Source organism: Mus musculus, chromosome 10 (assembly GCF_000001635.26).
Source record: "Mus musculus strain C57BL/6J chromosome 10, GRCm38.p6 C57BL/6J".
Lineage (NCBI taxonomy): Eukaryota > Metazoa > Chordata > Mammalia > Rodentia > Muridae > Mus > Mus musculus.
The window spans coordinates 128691071-128713699 of record NC_000076.6 but is presented as its reverse complement, the minus strand read 5'-3'; the positions used below and the strand labels follow the sequence as shown (position 1 = coordinate 128713699).

Below are 22629 nucleotides of genomic sequence, written 5' to 3'. Positions count from 1 at the left end.
TGTCTTTTAAAAATCCTAGAAATTCGGGATGGTGGTGGTGCACGCCTTTGATCCAGCACTTGGGAAGCAGAGGCAGGCAGATTTCTGAGTTCAGGTCAGCTTGGCCTACAGACTGAGTTCCAGGACAAAAACAAGACCAAAAACCGAATGAAACCAAAACAAACAAAACAAAAACAAAAACATCCTAGAAAAAAAAATTGAGATAGGATCCCACCATGCAGGCTTGCCTGGCCTGGAACTCACTTTGCAGACCAGGCTGACTCAAACTCACAGATATCTGCCTGCCTCTAGAGTTCAAGGATTAAAGGCATGTATCATCACACCCAATATGGCTTTTATTTAAACTATTTATTATTTACAAACACACACACACATGCATGCACACACATGGACACTCATATGCTCACACCAGATGATTGTGTATGTGTGGATGTTAGATTTAAATTTTTAATTAAGGGGCTGGAGAGATAGCTCAGTGGTTAAGAGCACTCACTGACTGCTTTTCCAGAGGTCCTGAGTTCAATTCCCAGCAACCACATGGTGGCTCACAACCATCTGTCATGGGAACTGATGCCCTCCTCTGGTGTGTCTGAAGAAAGTAATAGTGTACTCATATACATAAAATAAATAAATCTTTTAAAATTTTTTTTAGTTAAAAATTTAAGCTCTTGTCGGTGGTGGCCCATGCCTTTAATCCCAGAGGCAGGTGGATTTCTGAGTTCTGGTCTACACAGAGAAACCCTGTCTCAAAAAAAAAAGCTCTTATGCTCTTGCCTCTCTCTTGCCCCCTTGCTCCCCATTCCCTTCCTCCCTCTCTCCACGTGGCCATGGCCAGCCTCTACTTCTCTACTCTCTCCTTCTCTCTGCCTCTGCTACCCTCTTAACTCCCCTTCCCATGCCCTAAATAAATTCTATTCTATACTTAAAAAAAAAACTAAAAATTTAAAAGCTTATGATACTAAAGATGAACCCAGGGTTATAAGCACACCAGGGAAACACTTAGTTTTTGCTTTTTCTTTTTTCAGACAAGGCATCTTATAATCCAGGTTAGCCTCAAACTCACTGTGAAGACAGGAATGGCCTTGGTCCTTTTGCTGGCACTCCCAAGCACTAGGATCGCAAGCCTGCACCACTGTGCCTAGGTCGCATGGTGCTGGGAAGGAGGCTCCTACATGCTACACATGCTACACAAGTTTCCTACAAGACGAGCTACTTTACCAGCCCCTGGGACAAGCACTGAGAACTTTCCCAGCCACTGCACACACATATTTCCAGACAAGATTTTAGACTGCTGAAGTCCATGGAAGTCCTCTGTCTCAGCCTCCCAAATGCTGGGATTACAGGCAAGCCACCATGAACTTATTTATGTAACTGTGTGTGTGTGTGTGTGTGTGTGTGTGTGTGTGTGTGTGTGTGTGGTGAGTGCCGCAGTCTATGTATGGAGGCGAAAACACTGACCATGGGATTCAGCTCTCTCCTCCAACCATGTGGGTTGAACACAAGCCATCAGGCTTAGCAGCAATCGCCTCTACCTCCTGAGCCATCTCACCAGCCCCCACTATCTACTTCTGTGAGAACTCTCACTCTACAGCTCAGGCTATCTTTAAACTTGTCATCCTCCTACATCAGTGGCCCAAGAACTAAGATTACAAGTGGATAGCACCATGCCCAGCTTTCAGAGTGCATATTTATTTATTTAATCAGACCTGACTGCCCAAGTTGGAATTGCAGGCAGTTTTGAGCTACCTTATGTGGTCCTTGGAAACTGACCTTGTGTTCTCTGGAAGAGGAGCAAGTGCTCTTTACCTATAAGGCATCTCTTCAACTCCTCAAAATGCATTTTGATTTACTGGATACTTGTGGATAGCCGTGGGGCTATTTTTTTTGGGGGGGTGGGTGTTTAAGACAGGGCTTCTCTGTATAGCCCTGGCTGCCCTGGAGCTCACTGTAGACCAGGCTGTCCTGGAATTTAGAAATCCGCCTGCCTCTGCCTCCCGAGTGCTGGGATTAAAGGCGTGCGCCACCACGCCCAGCTTTTTTTTTTTTTTAATTATTTTTTATGTTAATTCTGTTCTCTCTTGTGAGTGGCTTCTAACAAGGAATAAGTCAGCACTCAGGTGATTTCCTGAAAACCTGCTTCCCACCTTAATTTGGAAAATAAAGGAGAGCTGATGATTGGGCAGATAGAGGGAAGGTGGAACTGAAGGTGAGAGAGAAGGAGGAGAAAATGGAAGAGGGAGGGGACTCAGGAGGAGGAGGAGGAAGAAGAAGAAAAGCGGAGCAGAAGCATAAGGCCTGAAGAAACTGCAAGTTCTAATGGACAAGATGGTAGTGTAGCGGTAGATCTGCCCAATCTAGGCGCACAGCATGTATTCATATTAATTGTGTTGTGTTTTCATTGCCGGGGCATATTTGGGTTGGAGATTTACCGCAACAGATACTCATTCTATATTATGCATTATTCTAAGTACGAAGGTCTTAAGAAGTGAATGAGATAAGGCTCTGGAGAGATGTAAAGCTAAGCATAAGGAATGAGCATGTACACAAGTTGTCACCACACCACTCACTGCTAGCATCTGCCATAAGAGCACAGTGTCACAAAATGGCAGATGAACTGGTTAATTCCACCCTAGCAGAGTGCGGACCTGAGCTAGGCTTAGCACAAGCTAACACATGGAGTCAAACAGTTATTTGGCAAGTTAGAGATCACTAGCCACATGGCAAGTGATGATCGATAGACACTGTGAGAAATGAGGCTGAGAAAATGAGCTAGGGCAGCCATTCTCAACCTTCCTGATGCTGCTGTATCCCTGTAATAGTTAGTTCCTCATGCTGTTATGAACTGTAATGTAAATATCTGAGTTTTCTGAGAGTCTTAGGCAACCCCTGTGAAAGGGTTGTTTGACCTCGGCTGAGTTAGGGGTTTCAGCGACAGGCTGAGGTATGTGACCTTTTTTCTTTGGGGATTTTGGTTAGTGGTTGTGGTTTTGTTTGAGATAGGCCTTCTGTGTAGCTTAGGCTGGCCTGGACCTTAAGCAATGTAGCTTGGGCCAGCCTGGAACTTCTGGAACTTACCATTTTTCTGCCCCTGCCTACTGAGTACAATCACAGATGCCACACACCCGGTGTTTTTCCTTTTCTTTCTTTCTTTCTTTCTTTCTTTCTTTCTTTCTTTCTTTCTTTCTTTCTTTCTTTCTTTCTTTCTTTCTTTCTCTCTTTTTCTCTTTCTCTCTCTCTTTCTTTCTTTCTCTCTCTCTTTCTTTTTATTTCTTTCTTTCTATCTCTCTTCCTTTGTTAAGGATTTATTTTTATTATTATTTGGGGGTGAGGGTGGTTCAAGACAGAGGTTTCTCTCTGTAATAGCACTGGCTTTTCTGGAACCCACTCTGTAGACCAGGCTGGCTTCCAACTCACAGAGATCTGCCTACCTCTGCTTCCAGAGTGATGGGATTAATAGCGTGTGCTACCAAACCCAGCTTATTTTTATTAATTTTTTTGGGTTTTTTTTTTTGGTTTTGGTTTTCGAGACAGGGTTTCTCTGTATAGCCCTGGCTGTCCTGGAACTCACTTTGTAGACCAGGCTGGCCTCGAACTCAGAAATCCGCCTGCCTCTGCCTCCTGAATGCTGGGATTAAAGGCGTACACCACCACTGCCCAGCTATTTTTATTAATTTTAATTATGTAAGTATAGGTGTCCATAGAGGCCACAGCCATTGGATTCCCTGGTGCTGTAGTTATTCTCTCTCTCTCTCTCTCTCTCTCTCTCTCTCTCTCTCTCTCTCTCTCTCTCTCCACACTGACTGGAGGGGGTTACCTGGAAGGAACTCAGGTCCTCTGGAAATCCAGGTGCTATTCACCACTCACTGGTTGGCTTTATGTCAACTCCCTCCTGAGTCATCAGACAGAAGGGAGCCTCAACTGAGAAAATGAATGCTTCCATAGGATTGGTGGCATAATGGAGGGAGCCTGTTGGGCATTTTCTTAATTAGTGATTGATGTGGGAAGGCCCAGCAATTGTGGGCTGGTGGACCTGGGTTCTATCAGAAAGCAGGCTGAGCAACCCATAATGAGCAAGCTAGTAAGCTGCACCCCTCCATGGCCTCTGCATCAGCTCCTGCCTTCAGGTTTCTGTCCTGACTTATTTCAGTGACGAACAGTGATGTTGGATTATAAGCTGAATAAGTCCTTTCCTCCCAAGTTGCTTTTGGTCATGGTGTTTCATCCCAGCAATAGTAACCTAAGACACCCTCCTCTCTGTTTCTGTTGTTGTTGTTTGGTGTTTTATTTTGCTTGGGGTGGTATTTAGACTCTAATGCGGAGCTTTGTAAGTGCTAGAGAAGCACTCTATCACTGAACTATATAACAGCCTGTTGTTTGAGATGAAGACTTTATATGTTGTTGCATAGACTAGTCTTACATTTCTGGGCTCAGGTGATTTTCTTGCCTCAATCTGGGATTCTAGGCCCATGACACTGTGCCTGACTGCTGGGGGTGGGGAGAGGGTTGTTTGTTTGTTTGTTTTTATTTTCTCTTGCTGGCCTATAATTTTCTATGAAGACCAAGTTAGCCTCAAACTCACAGAGACGATTCATCTGCCTCTGCTTCCCAAAAGCTGGGATTAAAGGTGTGTGCCACCAGGCAGCCTGGAATGCATGGCTTCGTTTCTAAACTGGCCCATAATCACCATAAAATCTGCCCTTCAGCTCCCACTCCTTCTCTATCTCTGCATCCCAGGTTAGCTTCAAACTTTCATTGTAGTAGATAATGACCCTTAAGTCCCAATCTTCCCGTTTTTACTGTCTAAATGCTAGGCTTAGGTATGTGCTAGAAAGACATTAGGACCAGAACCTGGGATTTGTGTGTATTCGACCAACTCTCTACCAGCTAAGCTCTATCCCCATCCCATCCTTCAGATTCATCTTATTTTTTTTGTTATATATATATATATTTTTTTGGACAGGGTTTCTCTGTATCCCTCACTGTTCTGGAGCTCTGTAGACCAGGCTGGCCTTGAACTCAGAGGTTTACCTGCTTCTACTTCCTGAGTGCTGGGATTAAAGGCAAACCACCATGGCCTGCTCAGATAATTTTTAAAAGAATATTCATTATTGCTGGATGCTGGTGGTGCATGCCTTTTACACAGAGAAATACTGTCAAACAAAAAGAAAAGAATATTTTTTATTGTTTGTGTGTGTGTGTGAGAGAGAGAGAGAGTCTATTGTCTGTATGTATGTATGTCTGTGCACCAAAGCACACACTTAGTGACCCCCGAGATCAGCAGAGAATGTTTGATCTCCTAGGTCTGGAGTTACAAACAGTTGTGAGCTGCATGTGTGTGTGCTGGGGATTGAACATGGGTATTCTACAAGAATAGCCACTGAGGAGCTAATTTTGTAGACCAGGCTGTCCTGGAATTCAGAAATCCGCCTGCCTCTGCCTCCCGAGTGCTGGGATTAAAGGCGTGCGCCACCACGCCCGGCCTTTTTTTTTTTTTTTTTTTAACATGATGGAAAGGCCACTGTGGCATCAAGGCATGATGTACTCAGGAGTCACCAGCATAGAACACCATGAGCTTGACAGCATGGACTACAGAGTGTATCCCAGAGCAGCGTGCCCTGTCTCAGAAAATGGAGGAGGGGAATGAGGAAGAGGGGCAGCTGTAGGGGGAGGAGGAGGAGGAGAGAGAGGAGGGTCGATTGAGAAGAAGCCTGTACAGGTTGGAGGTGGGGGACAAAGCAGATATAATTATTATAATTTAATTGGGTACAGTGTGTCACATCTGTAGTCCCAGCACTCCGAAGAAGAAGAGCCAGGTGTGGTGGCGCACGCCTTTAATCCCAGCACTAGGAAGGCAGAAGCAGGCAGGTGGATTTCTGAGTTCGAGGCCAGCCTGGTCTACAGAGTGAGTTCCAGGACAGCCAGGGCTACACAGAGAAACCCTGACTGGAAAAAAAAAAAAAAAAAAAAAAGAAGAAGAAGAAGAAGAAGAAGAAGAAGAAAAAAGAAAATCACTGCAAGTTGTTGGACGCCAGCTGGGGTTACGTTGGGAGACCAGAGCTAAAACAGATGTCTGAAAAGAAAGGAATAAAATGGATGTCCACATCCCTTCACCCAAATCCAAAATCCACCAACATTTGGACACATTTGCTCTATCCTTCTTGGTTGCTGTTTTTGTCTAAAATATGTATTTAGAAGAAACTCTTGGACAAGTGAGGTGGCTTATGGGGTAAAGAGGCTTTCTGCCCAGCCTGACAACCTGAGTTTGTTCCCCAGACTCACATGGTAGTGGTGGGGGGACAGCCCCCAAACAAAAACTAAAGTCAGTGTGTGAAATGCAAGCAGAGTATCTTAAGGGCCTCACTCAGATGTGTGGGTATGAACAGAACATCGCAAACAACATCTCAGAAAAGTAATGAAAAGAAAAGAGAAATTATAGTACAAGTGAAGAAACCAGATATATATAATGTGTATGTATGTAATATATATATAATATATTACAGCACAGAGAAGTGTCCTTAACCCAATTCTAACGTCCACAGGAAGCCCAGGGTTCTGCTGGGAGGGGGGAGGGGGGGGGCTGTTCTATGTTCATCTCAGGGAGCGCTTGACCACTGAAGCAAGAACAGTCATAAGACGCACCATTCTTTTTGACTGCCCACTCTCCCTCCTCAGCAGCACGGGACATTCCAGACCCTCTCGCCATCCTTAACTCCCTCCTCTTGCTCCTGTCACGAGGTCTCAATCCCCCAGAGTCCTTTCATGTGATGCTCAGCTGAGACCCTTCTGAGACAAGCCTGGGATACATTCATCCATCCGCACCCCTGATGCAGAGGTGGTCTGTCAGTTTGGCCTTCCTGAATACCCTACTCTTTTTCTCTCTACTTTACATCTCCTATCACTGCATTTAAGATATTACCCAAAGGATCTCCATGTCACCATGGACATGTCACCATGTCACCTCCTTGGAGCCCCTATTTCGCTGAGTGCTCCAAGCAGCCTCAGAATTAGTGCCATGCCTTCTGCCCCCTGCATCAGATAGGGATACCTCTATGCTTGATCCTAAGGTTCACATCTAAAGCTGGGCACAACGGTTTAAGTATGTACTTAGGAGGTAGATGAGGAGTTTGAGTTCATCCGTGGGTACACAGTGAATCTGAGGCTAGCCTGGGCTACACTGGACCTTGTCTTGAACAAATAAAAAAACCAAACAAAACCATATCTTCACTAAAATCAAATAGGACAAGCCTAAAGTATTTTGACTTGTCTGATTAGAAGGGGGAAACCCAGAGCTGGTGTTCAATTGCTAATAGCACTTGCTCCTGACCACCCACCCACACTCACCTTCTAGGGCCCCCACAGCCAGCAGAGCACTCAGCACAAGCACGGGAAGGAAGCTCCTTCTCTGGACACCCATAGTGGTCCTCTTGCCAGCAGCCAAAGGTACCAGGGGGTGGGAGCGAGCCCCTATATAGAAAGGGATGGTCATTTGCATAGGCCTTCCTCCTCTCCCTCCAGAGGAGGGGAAACCTGGGAAGAAGGAAAGGGCCAGAACTGATTTCATCCCACACAGCTCAATGACAGTTTCTGGTTTCGCTGGGTCACATTCACTGACACACTTATTCTGGAAAGAGTTCACTGATGGGCAGCCTCAATTCACATACTTAACAGTCACAATTCAGCAAGACAGAGTGAAGAGAATTGTGTCAAACCAAGAGATCCTTAAGACAGAAACAGCACCTTTATCCAAAAGCATCCAGAAGGGGCTGGGAGGGTAGATTGCCAGCAATAAAACAACACAGGCAGCCAATGAACCCCGAAACAGTGAGACAGTATTAAGCTAGGCTGAGAAACGACTCTATTATCTAGCCAAAGAATCCTTTACAATAAGAGTCCCGATTTTCCAGCCTGGACTAGAGTTCCAGGACAGCCAAGATTACACAGAGAAACCTTGTCTCAGAAAAATAAAAAGAAAGCGGAGGGAGGCGAGAAGGAGGGAGTGTGTGTGGGAGAGAGAGAGAGAGAGAGACCGGATTTTGTGCCCCACATGGAGACCGAGACAAACGGATCTCTGTGAGTTCGAAGACAACCTGGACTTTTGAACGCATTCCAGCCAACAAGGGCTGCATTATGAGATGTTTCCAAAAAGCAGGCGAGAGTGCTGGAGAAACAGCACCGCTGTTAAGAGCGCAAGCCGCTCTTGCAGAAGACCAGAGTTCAGCTCCAGCACCCAAGTTAGGCTCACGACCGCCTAGAACCTCAGCTCCAGGGCACCTGCTGCTTCTGTGAAAACTTAAATGCAGACACACAGACCCACACACCATTTAAAATAAAATACATTATTCTTTTTCTTTTAAAGATTCCCAGGTTTTGCTTTTTAAAAGAGACTCTCTTGTCCAGGTGGAATTTTAATCTCACCCAAGGGGTGGTGAAAATTGTGAGGGAAAGGTAAGGAAATCCGTAGACCAGAAACACCACCAGTTCCGGCCTGCGGAGCCTAAACCAGGAACTGCGGGAAAGTTGTGCAGCTGCCCCGCGGCTCGCCCGCCCAGGGCGGGGCCTCTGAGGCGGGAGCGCGATGGTCCGGTCCGCCCTCGTGACGTGAACCAATCGGAAGGGCGGGGGGCGGGGCCAGGGAAACGCGGGAAGGAGGGGCGGGGTCTCGGATGGCCGTCTGGAGCAGTGGGGGAGGCGGCAACATTGTTTCAAGTTGGACAAATTGTCAAGGGCTGAGCTCTCCTTGCGTTCCATCCCGAGCTGGGACTGCCGTGCTCACCCGGGGTCCCCCAGGTCCTCCGCTCCGAGTGTCGGGCCCGCTTTCGTCAGGGTTCCCGGGCCCCGCTCCCGGGGGCCTGAGCCGCCTCACTAGCGCTCCATGGAGAACTTCCAAAAGGTGGAGAAGATTGGAGAGGGCACGTACGGAGTGGTGTACAAAGCCAAAAACAAGTTGACGGGAGAAGTTGTGGCGCTTAAGAAGATCCGGCTCGACACGTGAGTGGCCTCCGGAGCCGGAACTCCTTTGCCCGGACCTCTTGGCTGTCCCCCTCCCAACCCCCTACCCCAACAGGCGGGTAGCGTCCCCGGACCGGAAGGTAGCGGGGAGGGAGGGAGGGACGCGTGAAGCGAGCGGTGGGTTGGCCGACCGTGGAGGCTCTACCGGAGGAGACTGTCCGGGGCTGGAATCCAGGGGAAAGTTTCTTGCAGTGCTCCAGCCGGTGTGCTCCCAAATCTGCTAGCCGAGAGACTTGGGAAGAGAAAGTTGTGGGGTGGGAGCCCGGGATAGGAGGGGTCCAGGGCTGTTCGTGGAGTTGGGTTATGTGGTAACCAGAGAAAAGTTCCTTTCTGAATGGAGAGCTCTCCTCACTGCTCCAGCACCATACTTAGAACCCTCACTCTCTTTCAAAAGAATGGCAGTTGAGATTCACTGGCCCTCAGGGGAGGCCGGGAGCTACTCTCACCCCACTCCCCTATTACCTTTCTTCTGCTTTTCATTCACCTGGAGGCTCTTCTTACCTTTCACTGGAAAAAGAGGAAATAATGGCCTTAAATATGTCTAAAAGCCACACCCTAACTACCCAGAAATTAACTCCTCACAGCACCTCTCCTGTCTGCCTTCCTAAGGGGGCTGGGGGTTGTGTATCCCTGAGAGAATGATGTTTGTAACCGTATTCTTGTCTCTGTTTTCCCAACCTCTCCAAGTGAGACTGAAGGTGTACCCAGTACTGCCATCCGAGAGATCTCTCTCCTTAAGGAACTTAATCACCCTAATATCGTCAAGTAAGTCTGCTCTGAGAGATGATCACTATGACGAATTCTGCTTGCTTAGCCTCAGAATTTCTCTCCTTCAACTCCATTTCCTGGACCTTCTCTTGCAGGCTGCTGGATGTCATCCACACAGAAAATAAGCTTTATCTGGTTTTTGAATTTCTGCACCAGGACCTCAAGAAATTCATGGATGCCTCTGCTCTCACGGGCATTCCTCTTCCCCTCATCAAGGTAACCCTGTTCAGTGACAGCCCACAAATTTTAGGGAAAACTAGAGGCAGGTAATTCAGTCTGGTAATTTATTTTGGCTTTTTCTCAGACTTCAGACACTCCACCTTCTCCTACTCATTAGTCATTAACCCTAGGATGGACAGAAGAATCAAAATTGAGGAGCTTCTATGAGCCGGCAGCTCAGGTGGAAGGAGATCAGATAACACTCAGATAAAGGACACCCCCCACCCCCCCCCCACCCCCCGTTTCTCTGTATAGCCTTAGCTGTTTGGGAACTCACTCTGTAGACCAGGCTAGCCTCGAACTCAGAAATCCACCTGCCTCCCAAGTGCTGGGATTAAAGGCTTGCGCCACCACTGCTTGGCTCAGATAAAGGATATTGAGGGCAGTGGTGGTGGTGGGTTCCTTGAAAAAATTCTTTTACCTGTGATATGGGAAATGTAACCAGTGAGTCTCTGTTGTCTGTTTTTGAGCTGGGCCCACTCCTAGAACTACTTTGAATGTATCAGCAAGTACATATTCGACACACAGTTCAGCACCGTCAATGCGCTAGCCACAGGGTATTGAAAGGAAGGCAAAACTTGAGTAGTATCTGGTCTATATATCCTTGGCAGGCTGAAAATTCAGTGGAAAGACATTGTTGTTAAATGTGTGGTTGTGTTGTACTTATGTGTGTTGGTTCGTGCTTGTAATCCTAACACTTGGTAGGCTGAGGCAGAAGGATGTGTGTAAGTACAGAGGAAGCCAAGCTACAAAGTTCTAGGCCAGGAAGACAATAATATCTTTAAAAACAAACAGGGCTGACAAGATAGCTCAGCAGGTAAAAGAGCCTGCCTCCAAGCCTGATGACCTGATGGCCTGAACTCCACCCCCAGGTTCCACACAAGAAGAAAACGGAACTTCTGCAAATTGTCCTCTGACTTCCACACATGCGCTGTGGCATGCCCCTGCCCCCTCTAAATAAAGAAATAAAATGTAACTAAAGAATTAAACAACCTCCCCAAAAATGTATAGTGTAGTTCTCATCTAACATAGTTAAGACTTTATTGAATTTTGAGGACAAAGAATAAGTCGTATCTGCTCATTGTGATGGAGAAACAAACCTCCCCCTCTCCTTTGTCAGAGCTATCTGTTCCAGCTGCTCCAGGGCCTGGCTTTCTGCCATTCTCACCGTGTCCTTCACCGAGACCTTAAGCCCCAGAACCTGCTTATCAATGCAGAGGGGTCCATCAAGCTGGCAGACTTTGGACTAGCAAGAGCCTTTGGAGTCCCTGTCCGAACTTACACTCATGAGGTAAGTCCCTTTATGGTTTTCTTTTACAGTCTTGGGAGATGTTCATAACAGCATTCAGAAATTACCAGAGTTCTGGGGCAGGAGTTCCTTGGTAAATGGAATCTCTGACAACCCAAGGGTCTTTATTTACGTGTATAAGTGTTTTGCTTGCATGTATATCTGTACCACACACCTACCTGGTGCTCACAGAAGTCAAAAGAAAGTGTCTGATACTCTAATACCCTGGAACTGTAGTTACAGATTGTAGTAAGCTGTCATATGGGTGCTGGGAATTGAACCTGGGTTCCCTGCAAGAACAAGTGCTCTTAACTGCTGAGCCGTGGCTCTAACTTTTACCCAAAGGGTCTTAAGATATGCACTGAATTCATACAAGGTTGCCTGGACAGATACTAGGCCAGGAAAACTGGTTGCTGTATTGTCTAAATATCTCAGATTTTCCAGGAAGGTCCCAAATCTGGGGATTTAGTATTACACTACTGGATAGACAGATGGCTTAATAGTTAGGAGCATATAATCTTGCAGATGACCTGAGTTAAGTTTCCAGAGCCCGTGTCTGGCAGTTTGCAGTCACCCCTAACTCCAGCTCCAAGGCATCAGACACTTTCTTCTGGCTTCTGAGGGCACTGCACAGTTGTGGACACCTACATAGACGTGCATATATGCACGTTATTGGAATAAAAAAATAATAAATCCCCCCCCCCCCTTTTTTTTTTTTTAAGCTTTTCGAGACAGGATTTCTCTGCGTAGCCCTGGCTGTCCTGGAACTCACCCTGTAGACCAGGCTGACCTTGAACTCAGAAATCCGCTTGCCTGCGTCTGCCTCCCAAGTGCTGGGATGAAAGGCGTGTGCCACCACTGCCTGGCAATAAAACCCTTTTTAAAAAGAAGCTGAAGGTAGCAGGGTTTTGTTGAACTGAGGTATGTGACCCTGCCTGCCTTGTAAGCCCTGTTGTCTTCTTGTTCCCCAGGTGGTGACCCTGTGGTACCGAGCACCTGAAATTCTTCTGGGCTGCAAGTACTACTCCACAGCCGTGGATATCTGGAGCCTGGGCTGCATCTTTGCTGAAATGGTATGGAGGCTTGCCAGGTTCTATGCTGCCCACCCATGCCCACATCCAAGAGCAAAACCTTTCTGGAAAAGGGTTTTCCGGGAATCATGGACCTTTTATCACAGGGTTCTCTCAAGTATCACCACTATGGAGGTGGTTGCCCCGATACCAACTACAATTTTGGAATATTCGTAAACACAAGTTATCTAATATATATATATATATCTTATCCCCTGAGTGAGCTCAATCCATTCTGTTACCTATTCCGCCATTTTGTTTTTTGTTCTGTTTTTGAGATACTCTCATTCTGTAGCCCAGACTGGCTTTGTATTCTTGATCCTTTGCTTCGGCTCCACTTTCCACCATTACCATCTCGCCCATGGGACTGACTTGACAGGCATGAGCCACCCTGCTGGCTCCACTCATTCAGCTGTTTCAGCCTTAATCCTCAAATATTTGGAAGAATGAATTCCATTTAGTACAACAGGTGGCCTACAGACCACGTGCTTCCAATGATAGCTGTGAACGTGGTCTCAACACAAAGTCATAAACTTATTTAAAACAGAGTGGGTTTTGTTTTGTGAGTGATAGGGTTTTGTTTTGTTTTGTTGCTTTTGATTGGTTTGGGTTGGTTTGCTTGTTTGGTTTGTTTGTTTTTGTTTTTACAAGACAAGGTTTCTCTGTGTAGCCCTGGCTGTCCTGGAACTTATTTCGTAGACCAGGCTGGCCTCAAACTGAAAGATCTACCTGCCTCTGCCTTCCAAGGGCTGAGTTAAATTAGGTGTGCGCCCAGCTTTGGTTTTTTAACATTTGATTTAATAGTATTTGAGCTTGAACATTGTGGATGAGAATGTCATGTCACAGTGTCAAGGGTTGGGCAGGTCTGTTTTGTTCCCTTTTGTCCTATAGACCTCTTATTCGAAACAAGGAATTTAGTAAAGGCAAGTGGTCTAACTGACCCATGCCTATTGGTTTTGTAGACTTGGTCATGCCCTGCCCCTCAACCTCTGGCTTTTCAGACTGAAGGATCCCTTAAGCCTAGCCTCATATGGGAGCTCCCATTCCATTTAATACAACAATGGGTAGACAGATGAGAAATATTTTTATGGTCCTTTGGGTTGAAACTGGGGACTTGGAGACCATTAGCCTAGATATAGGTATACATATAGAATGTGAATTTATCCACCAGTACCTTACAATTGCCCATATTCCTCTCTCAATTCATCAAAAAAATATTTGTTAAGCACCTAGTGTGTACCCAGCACCATGCTAAGTGCTGTGGGGAACACAGAAGAAATGGAAGACACAGTCTCTGCCCGCTGTGCTCCTATCTAGAAGTGGCTGCATCACAAGGAGGGGGGATGACCGCAGTGTCTGCCCCACACCCCGTGAGTGGCTTGGGATCCCTTTGCTATGCGTCAGGGGCACCCCAGACAGTCACCCCCTCCCAGCCCCACCCAGCCTCGGGAATCTATGAAGCCACGGTTGGGGGAAGGAAGGAGGGGCGAGGAGACAGATAAGGGACTTCATTGTCTCAAGCTCTGTATGACCGACCCCATGATAAGCCCTGGGGAGGGGAGTCATGGGCCCTGCTGCCCTTTCACTGCCTATGGGAACCTCCTTTGTACAAGGGGCAATGTGGACTGACGTCAGTGTGGGTCTTGGCTTTCCTCTTTCCCCATTTCCAGGTGACCCGCAGGGCCCTATTCCCTGGAGATTCTGAGATTGACCAACTCTTCCGGATCTTTCGGACTCTGGGGACCCCAGATGAGGTGGTTTGGCCAGGAGTTACTTCTATGCCTGATTATAAGCCAAGTTTCCCCAAGTGGGCTCGGCAAGATTTTAGCAAAGTTGTGCCTCCCCTGGATGAAGATGGACGGAGCTTGTTATCGGTAAGTGCCCAGAATAGATGCCTGTGAGCCCTCCCACTTCCCAGAGAGGAGCTTTTCTGGATGAAGAGAAGCTAAGCCCCTGAATTGTTAGAAGTACTTTAGCCTTTGCTTCCCCTCTTCTTCAGTAGGTTGGTTCAGATTTGGGAGGAGGGAAATGAGAACTGGGTAAGGAGAATACTGGTTCCCAAGTTTCTGAGTACACCTGCTGTCCTTCTGGCCCGCTGCCACATCACTGAAGTTAGAATATATTTCTCTTTCCAGCAAATGCTGCACTATGACCCCAACAAGCGGATTTCAGCCAAAGCAGCCCTGGCTCACCCTTTCTTCCAGGATGTAACTAAACCAGTGCCCCACCTTCGGCTCTGATGCCCTTCCCAAAGCCCTTTTCACCCGTGGTCTGACTTGACCCTGGGCCTTTTGGACACAGGTCAGCCTTCTGATGTTTTCTGGCTGTCTTAGCATTCGCCTTTTCTCTTGCCAGCCAGTTCTGGGGATTCAGAGGTGCAGGGAAGGGTTAGGGAAAAGGGGGCAAGGTTTTGGCATTAGATGCACTTAACCCGGCTTCCACCAGCTTCTTCCCCTCTTCTCAGTCATTACTGAGAAGGATTGGTATTCAAAGCAAAACTGACAGTTTTCCCCTGTGTCAGGTTTTGCCATCCCAATCTTAAGACTGTCTCATAATTACCATGTTGAGGGAAACGCCCCCAGACTCCTGCTGCCACTGTTTTGTGAACTAATGAACATGAGCAGAAGCCTAAGTTGGGACAGCTCAGAACCAAGCAAGAGGGGGCCGTTTTAATGAATTAGATTGAAAAATAGGCCTAAGCCGTTTGTACCTTAGTTTTAGCGTTCGGCCTCACCTAGCAATCAAGGGCCCGTTTGGAGAAGCAGAAATGATTCCCTCCAGTGCCCTGTCTACCTTCCCCAGGCAAGAAGAGCCAGGAGGGCACAGGGCTTGCACGTCACTCTGGTCTGTTCATCGTGGTTCACAGGGCAAGGTGAAAGACACTTGAATTTCTCTTTTTAGCAATCTTACTGTTTTCTGGTGCTGACTGCTACACCCAGGACTTTGCCCTCACTAAGCAAATGTACCACCAATGAGCCAGGTTCCTAGCCTTCCTTTTGGAAGCTCAGTTCTTGAGTTGTCAGAGGGCCTCATTGCCGTCCTCCTCTGAGAGCAGTGATGCAGGCCAGGAGACATCATTTGAGAATGCTGATGCTTTTGTAAGGCTTTGACCTGGTTAGGTCATTGGGGGAAATTTTCTATAAAAGAGTGAACAATTATATTTATATTTCAAGTTAAAGTAGTTTGGATACTTTAGTGGTTTTGTTGTTGTTTCTTCTTTTTCCTTTTTTTTTTTTTTTTGTCAGTGTGGATGGATTTGTTGCCATGTGCACTTTGGGATTTTGTAATTGTTAAAAGAAAATATTTCTTTTATGATTTTCTTCTCCCACTCCCTGTCCTCCAGTGTTCTGTTAATATTATTTGTAATTTAGTTTGTAAATTCATTAAAAGAAAATATTCTCAGCTGTAGAGTGAATCTCTTTCATATTTATCCTTCATTTATTTTTTTACTGAAAAAATGGTGTGGGTGATATTCTGAATGTGAATAAGCAGTATGTGTCCACCTAATCTCTGTACATGCAGGCCCTCCTGCCATGCTCTTTAGTGGGGTGTTTGTAAGGATGGAGAAACTGAAGAGCTTCCTTCCAACTTTCCCCTACTCACACAGGCACACCAATACAGAACACTGTTTCAATTCCTTCTTTTAGCAGCAACTTGAGTGGGCTTCAGGGGCCTTTGTCTCAACCCTCCATTTCCCAGGAAGTGTTCACCATTTTGTGTAGAGTTTTGTTTGTTTGGTCTGGTTTTGAAATTGTGTGTGCATGTGAGCCACAAGTGCCCGCAGAGGCCAGAAGAGGGCATATCATCTCTCCTAGAGTTACAGGCAGCTGTGAGCAGTGGTACTGGGAACAGGCCTTGGGTCTTCTACCGGAAGTGTATGCTTCTCTAGCTTGCCTCTAGGCCCTAGGTTCAATCCTCAGTACCGAAAAAAAAAAAAAATCCTCAGCAAAGTTGTCTAAATGTTTTTTCACATTTACAAACAATTCAGAAAATATCAATGTGAAAATATTTAGGAGGCTAAAGTGTCTTCAGACTACCACTTTCTGTTGTCATGGCAATTCACCCCAAAACTACTGTTCTCTAGTGCGCCACTAAAAAGAATTTACAAGATAAAAGTTGTTTAATTTCCTGGTTTTGGGTCTTTACTTTTTTTTTTTTTTTTTTTTTTTTTTTTTTTTTTTGGTTTTTCGAGACAGGGTTTCTCTGTGTAGCCCTGGCTGTCTTGGAACTCACTTTGTAGACCAGACTGGCCAGACTCAGAAATCCGCCTTGCCTCTGCCTTCCCAGTGCTGGGATTAAAGGCGTGCACCACCATGCCCAGCAGGGTCTTTACTTTCTTAATTTGACACAGAAAGCAGGGCACGGGGAGAAGAGAAGGTTAATGCTGGTATCATTGTTTTTTGTTTTTGTTTTTTTGGGGGGGGGACATCGTTGTGTAGCTTGGAACTCATGGAGATCCTCCCGATTGCTAGGATTAAACATGTGGGCCACCAAGCCCAGTTTACTCCCCTCCCCATCCCCCTTATACTGAGGTCTTGTTAAACTGAGTATCCCGGGTTAGCCTCAAACTCAGAACTGCCTCCACCCCAATCCACTGTGCTGAGATTGGGAGTGCCACACCACACCCGACCAAAAGCCTTCTTCACTTCTTCACTAGCCTTGCCTGCCTGTCAAATTCGGAAATTTCCCAATACTGGTTAAAATTTCCTTTTGACCCGCCTTCTTCACTCACCTGATTAGATGTTTACGAGTCGAGAGGCGGGGGAGGGGTGTCACGGGTGTTGAGGTTCTATTGGCTGACGCACATGCCTGTCAGTGATGCACTGCCCCCTTTCCCAGGAGCTCTCTCTTTAATGGCTACTTATCCCGTCAATCTTCAAGGCTTCTCGTGTAGGTATTGGCTTGCGGCCTCGCCAATCCAGTCTCTCACTTGTGCTAGTTGGTGATAGTCCCTCAGAGCCCGCCTTTCTCCAGAAGATTGGCGGGCGGACGCTCACATAGCCCACCCACCACGGTAGGCGGGTGATCTTGCGATTGGCTGGAGCCGCCCCGGCGAGGAGGAGGAGGAGGAGGAGGCGAAGGGGGTAGGAGTTTGGTTGAGCTGCAGCTGTTTGTCTGTTCCACACAGGCTTGGGCCCGACGGGGGATACGGAGCCCCAGGTACCGAGCTGATGGAGCCCACAAGGGCAGAGGCGGAGGTCCCGAGAGGAGCGCCGCCTGGCCTGTGGCAGAGGCGGGGCGGGCCGACGTCAGGGCTCCAGAACCTCCTGGAGAGGGCCGAAGGGGCTGTCCCACAGGCCTAGTGGGCGCTGAGGAGGTGATCGGCAGGGCTGGGAGCCGAGCCTCTAGTTGGGAGGCGGCTGGGTTCTGGCTGTGGTGGCCGCTCGGGGGCCGGGCGCGGGGACCCGGAGCCGGTGAGGACCAGGGCCGGCCTCGGGACTCTGAGCACCGCGGTGAGGAGGGAGGAGCTGGGGTCGGAGACCAGGCAGTGAGGGAGGGGAAGCCAGCCCATTTGGCTGGAGGTGTGGAGGGGACAGTGCTACGCCCAGCCCCGAGGGTAGCCGAGGCTGGGTCTCCCGAGACATCCACTGTTGGGGCTCTTAGCCGAGAGAGGCATTCTTTTCAGGGAAAGTGACTGTTGAAAGGGGAACTAGGGGTACTGGTGTTGCCGAGAGGGATTTGGTCTCACTGAAGTCAATGAAGAATGTAGAAGACCAAAGTGGAAGGAAGTAGAAACGGTTTGCTATTAGTAATGGGAACTTCTGGAATGATGGTGAGGGGAGGCTCAGTATCTTGGAAGTTCCTTACTCTTCTGTTCCTTTAGTGCTTGGGTGTGGTGATTTGAAGTTTTGGGGTACTTCAGGAATAGGGAATGAAGACAAAGGTAAAATTATGTATTATTCCATGGCGCCTGGCAGCTCTACGTCCAGCCCCCCCCCCCCACACACACACACCACTTTAGTTTACCCTGACCTCATAGCTAGTCATGACTGCACTCCTGTTTCCTTTAGGTTTGCTATTGTATTCGTTGTTTTTCCTATTTCATCTACTGTGAGAGAACTAAGAAAATTTGGGAGTGCTTTGCTCAGTCTTTCCCACTTCATAATGTGATCTGTGGTGACTACGCTTATTTAACCTAGATTTGAGGAACTCTGTCATTTGCATGGAAAGGGGCAAAGCAATCCCCAGCCATTAAAAAAAAAAAAAAAAAAAAAAAAGGACCATGTTTATTGAAACTTCTGTGAGACTTGCACTTGAGCATTTCCTAGATAGTTAATGGGACAGACTATTCACGCCAGGAACTGTGAGGTGATATCCCTGAAGGGATTTGGGGAAGAATTGAGAGGTTAGCTACCAGAAGGTTGGCACCATCCTTTCTTCTTTGCCCACTTATTCAGGAACGTGTGTGTGTGTGTGTGTGTGTGTGAGATTAGTTATTTAGGTCAAACCTTGAGGTATTTAGAAAGATGGATTATAGAGAATGAAGAAGTCTTTAAATTATATTATATGTAATAACCTGCATACATATGTGAGCCACAATGTCAGAGGATAACTTGTGGCTGTTTGGTATTCAAACATGGCATGTGTGTGTGTGTGTGTATGTATGCATACATATATACACACACACACACATATAGAGGGAGGGGTTTGCTAACCTGTCAAATTTTTTATAGATTGGACCCTATTGGTTTCTCCCTTAGGGTTCTACCTCCTCTTCCTCCTCCTCTTTCCTTTCTATACTAATGTTAGTGATCACTGAATTTATTTATTTTTTTTACCACATAGTGTCCTGCATATATACCACATGCATGCAGGACCCCTCAGAGGTCAGAAAAGGTACTAGACCCGCTGGACAATTAGGAGCTGCCGTGTTGGTGCTGGAAACTGAACACAGGTCTCTTACAAGAGCACTAAGGGCCGCCAAGCCATCTCCATAACTTGTATCACTACATTTCTTAATTATCAAAGTAACACATACATATATTAAAGTGTTTAAGCTGTACAGAAATATATAAAATCTGAGTCCTTCTATACATAGCTTATTTCATTTAGGACAGTTAGAGGTATTAAATAAGACTAATCAAGAGCAGAATACTATGGAAAGAATGAGACCATCATTTAGTGAGCACATGAAAAAAACCCAAGCAAAGACAGGTTTTTTTCATGTGCTCCTAAATGCTGTTCTCATTCTCTCCACGACATTCTCTTGGATGACACTCTGCTATTTATTGTGTTCCCTTTGCCGTTCATCTTGCCTTCTATCAAATTCAGAACAAACATAGAGCTGTCCTTTGAGTTATCATTTGCCTTCTTCAGTGTATACACATAGTGGTGCACTGGGTAGTCTAGAAACCGCCCAAATGCATAATAAGCAAGACTTTTATAGGCAAGAAAGAAACAATAAGGGGAATAATTTTGTTTAGGATAGTTGTTAGCATCTCTACTAGAGTGAAGAATCAGAAACCCCTCGTTCATCCACATTTTCACAGTACTTGACTGTCTCTTCCTTATCTCAGGGAGATGGTCATGGTTCCAGAAGAGGGTCTTGTACCTGGCTTGGTATAGTGACCCAAGAAGTTCCCATATTTCTCTGAATTTGAACTTGGACTTTTTTGACTTTTTGAAGCCCTCTAATATGGTCATTGCACGGTGTCCAGCAAAAACCTCAGTTTACCCCTCCTCCCACTTTCTCACCTACACAGTCAGTCCTGGAGAAAACTATTGGGATGTGTGTATGTGTGTTCACCCTCTGTAATCTTTGCCATCCTTTTGTTTTGTTTTGTTTTGTTTTGTTTTTCGAGACAGGGTTTCTCTGTATAGTCCTGACTGTCCTGGAACTCACTTTGTAGACCAGCCTGGCCTCTAACTCAGAAATCCACCTGCCTCTGCCTCCCAAGTGCTGGGACTAAGGCATGCGCCACCACGCCCGGCTGAGGTTTTTTTTGTTTGTTTGTTTGTTTGTTTTGGTTTTATTTTGTTTTGCTTTTCCTATCTTCTCCTTAAAACCTTTCAAGAAGTGATCTGGAAGCTGGGCATGGTGGTACTTGCCTTTGATTCCAGTATTCAGGAGACTGAAGCAGCAGAGTTCAAGGCCAGGCTAAGCTACATAACAGACACTATCCCAAACAGTATCACTACTGCCCACAAGGTTTTGTTTTTGTTTTTAAATTTAGGGTTTAGGATTGTAGCCTAGTGGTAGAATATATGATTAGCATTTACCAGATCCTAAGCACAAAGAGAATGAAAATAGAGGTTGTATTTGGAATTGCTAAAATTTAAGCTGTAAATTATTCATAGTGACTTAAAATATTATCTCCCAAATTTACCAAAGTCTTCTGCATATTTAGGGAGCTAAAGAGGCTTAGCAATGTCCAATTTCAAACACAGGCCTGGAGTTACAGTAGTATACTAGGAGAAGAGGGCTTTCTTGGTCCCTTAAACATCGTACTCTGTATCTTCTCTTACTTTGCTTTAGTGCAAGAATGAGTCCGTGGTGGTTTGCTTGTCTGTGTGTGTGTTAATACATTTGGCTTCTGAGAAGGAGCCACAGATCGGGTAGGAGAAGCAACAGACACCTACTTCCTAACCCTGAGACATCTCAGGTGGGAAGGGGATCAGTAGCACAGCTTGTGTGAGGCCAAATGGAATCAAAGTGTGAAACAGTGAACTTGAAGTAAGGAAGCGCAATGGCCCTCCGAGAGGAAGGATGCCACAAAACCATAGACAGTATATACTCTTACTTCCCAAGAAAGTTTCAGGAAAGACTTAGTCATTCATTGAACAACAACTGAATTGATAAAAGAAGTCACCCGGTGAGGAGAGGAAAGTACAGGTTTCTGGAGTGGCTAGAGTGTACCTTTCTCTTAGGGGTTGTGGATACCTGGCTGTCTGTGACCTTTATTTCTAAACTTGTTTCTCAAGGCCAGGGATAATGACCTTTTTAAAAAACTGCTTCTCAGGTGTGGTGGTGCACGCCCTTAATTCCAGCACTCTGGAGGCAGTCCTATCTCTGAATTTGAGGCCAGCCCAATGTACAAAGAGAATTCTAGGACTGCCAGGGCTATTACGCAGAAAAGCCCTGTCTCAGAAAACAAACAAACAAACAAAAATCTGCTTAACATCACCTAAAACCTCAAAGAGGTTTGTTTTTTAAGGCACTAGGAGTTGCCTCAGTGTTACAGAGACACTGTGATTAGGCCATGGGAGACATAATAACGGGTGGCAGGAAGAGCAGTTGGCCCATGTGAATTACAACAGTACTGTGTGGGTGGGGTCACTCCATCGGAAGAGAACTGTTCTAAAACCTGTCAAGAACTCCCTAAACTGAACTGAGGTCTATCCAGGGAGGAGTAGGTTGGGGAAGATTTCAGGAATACTTAATGAACTACTACTACTTCTCTGAAGGTTTATAATTACACGTTTTTAAAAATCCCACTTTTTGAGAAGGTTTAGCAGAGTAAATGGATATAACTCAGTGTGGTAAATACATGATAGGAATATGTTGCTGGTTGGGGAGATAGCTCTACAGGTAACGAAAGGTATTGAAAGCTTGATGAGTGTTCGAGTCCCAGAGCCCACATTATGGAAGGAGAAAGCCAACTCCCAGCGGCTGTCCTCTGACTGCCACAAATGTACTGTGGCAGTCAAGCACACATATGTGCACATATACACAGAAAGTAAATGGTTTTAGTTTTTTTATGTTTTGTTTTGCTTTGCTTTGCTTTGTTGACACAGGGTTTGTCTGTGTAGCCCTGGCTGTCCTGGAACTCACTTTTTAGACCCATTTCTCTGGCTCTTAAGTCTTGGTCATAATTAGCTTTTTGGGGTAGTCTAGAGCAATGATGAATTTTACTATCATAAGGAGATAATTATGTAGTTTCACAAGTGACATTTATACTCAACCCTATAAGTTTGGGATTTTCTAGGTAGACAAATTAGGGAAGGTGTTCTAATCTTTCCCAAGTCAATAATTGGGAGTTAGCACTGCCATGCTGATAAGCGATAAGCATGCTTTTTACCTTTTGGAGAAACAAGGGGGAGCAGGGAGGAGGTGGAACTCTTAAGCCAGTGACTCACTGGATAATGTTGAATCAACAGTTAAAGAGCTGAGCTAAGTAGTAGAACTCTCAGTTGAAGATTTCAGTGATTTGGGTCTAAAGCAAGTAGAAAGGAAATGAAGGTATTTGTTGGCTTCTGCCCCATCTTCCTTTAGTAAATCTCACATTGACTCCAAAACTCACTGAATCCTACAAATTGCCACAGTTTCCCTTTTGC

The 22629-nt window shown here is 46.1% G+C and overlaps 3 protein-coding genes across 11 annotated transcripts in view; 2 read left to right on the top strand and 1 right to left on the bottom strand.

The window, feature by feature from the left end:
* Pmel (premelanosome protein) overlaps positions 1 to 17812 on the bottom strand; it is a 24351-nt gene extending 6539 nt beyond the window's left edge. Inside the window, exons 1-2 of one of the 3 annotated variants that reach the window (XM_030244967.1) lie at positions 17087 to 17812; positions 7342 to 7464 (exon numbers count right to left, since the gene is read on the bottom strand). In XM_030244967.1, coding sequence (XP_030100827.1) covers positions 7342 to 7414 — 73 coding nt within the window. In that variant the 5' untranslated portion in view covers positions 7415 to 7464; positions 17087 to 17812. Of the gene's footprint in view, positions 1 to 7341; positions 7465 to 8415; positions 8642 to 17086 lie in introns of those variants that run through there. The other 2 variants (XM_006513405.4, NM_021882.4) reach the window with 2 other exon arrangements.
* Cdk2 (cyclin-dependent kinase 2) lies at positions 8649 to 15762 on the top strand. Of its 6 annotated transcripts, none has more exons than NM_183417.3 (8): positions 8649 to 8988; positions 9697 to 9774; positions 9873 to 9993; positions 11117 to 11287; positions 12256 to 12357; positions 13581 to 13724; positions 14025 to 14228; positions 14490 to 15761. In NM_183417.3, the coding sequence occupies exons 1-8, from the start codon at positions 8873 to 8875 to the stop codon at positions 14592 to 14594; spliced, it is 1041 nt and encodes a 346-aa protein (NP_904326.1). In that variant the 5' UTR covers positions 8649 to 8872; the 3' UTR covers positions 14595 to 15761. The 6 variants fall into 6 exon arrangements, with proteins under 6 accessions (NP_904326.1, NP_058036.1, XP_030100713.1 ...); XM_011243321.3 differs by lacking the exon at positions 8649 to 8988 and adding an exon at positions 8995 to 9089 and having other exon boundaries at positions 14490 to 15762; XM_006513162.3 differs by lacking the exon at positions 8649 to 8988 and adding an exon at positions 9085 to 9212 and having other exon boundaries at positions 14490 to 15762.
* The window catches only part of Rab5b (RAB5B, member RAS oncogene family), a 19115-nt gene continuing 13901 nt past the window's right edge, over positions 17416 to 22629 (top strand). The window contains exon 1 of one of the 2 annotated variants that reach the window (XM_006513384.4): positions 17416 to 17671. The gene's annotated coding sequence lies outside the window, so the exon portion shown is untranslated. The remainder of the gene's footprint in view (positions 17672 to 22629) is intronic. The other variant, NM_177411.4, reaches the window with a different exon arrangement.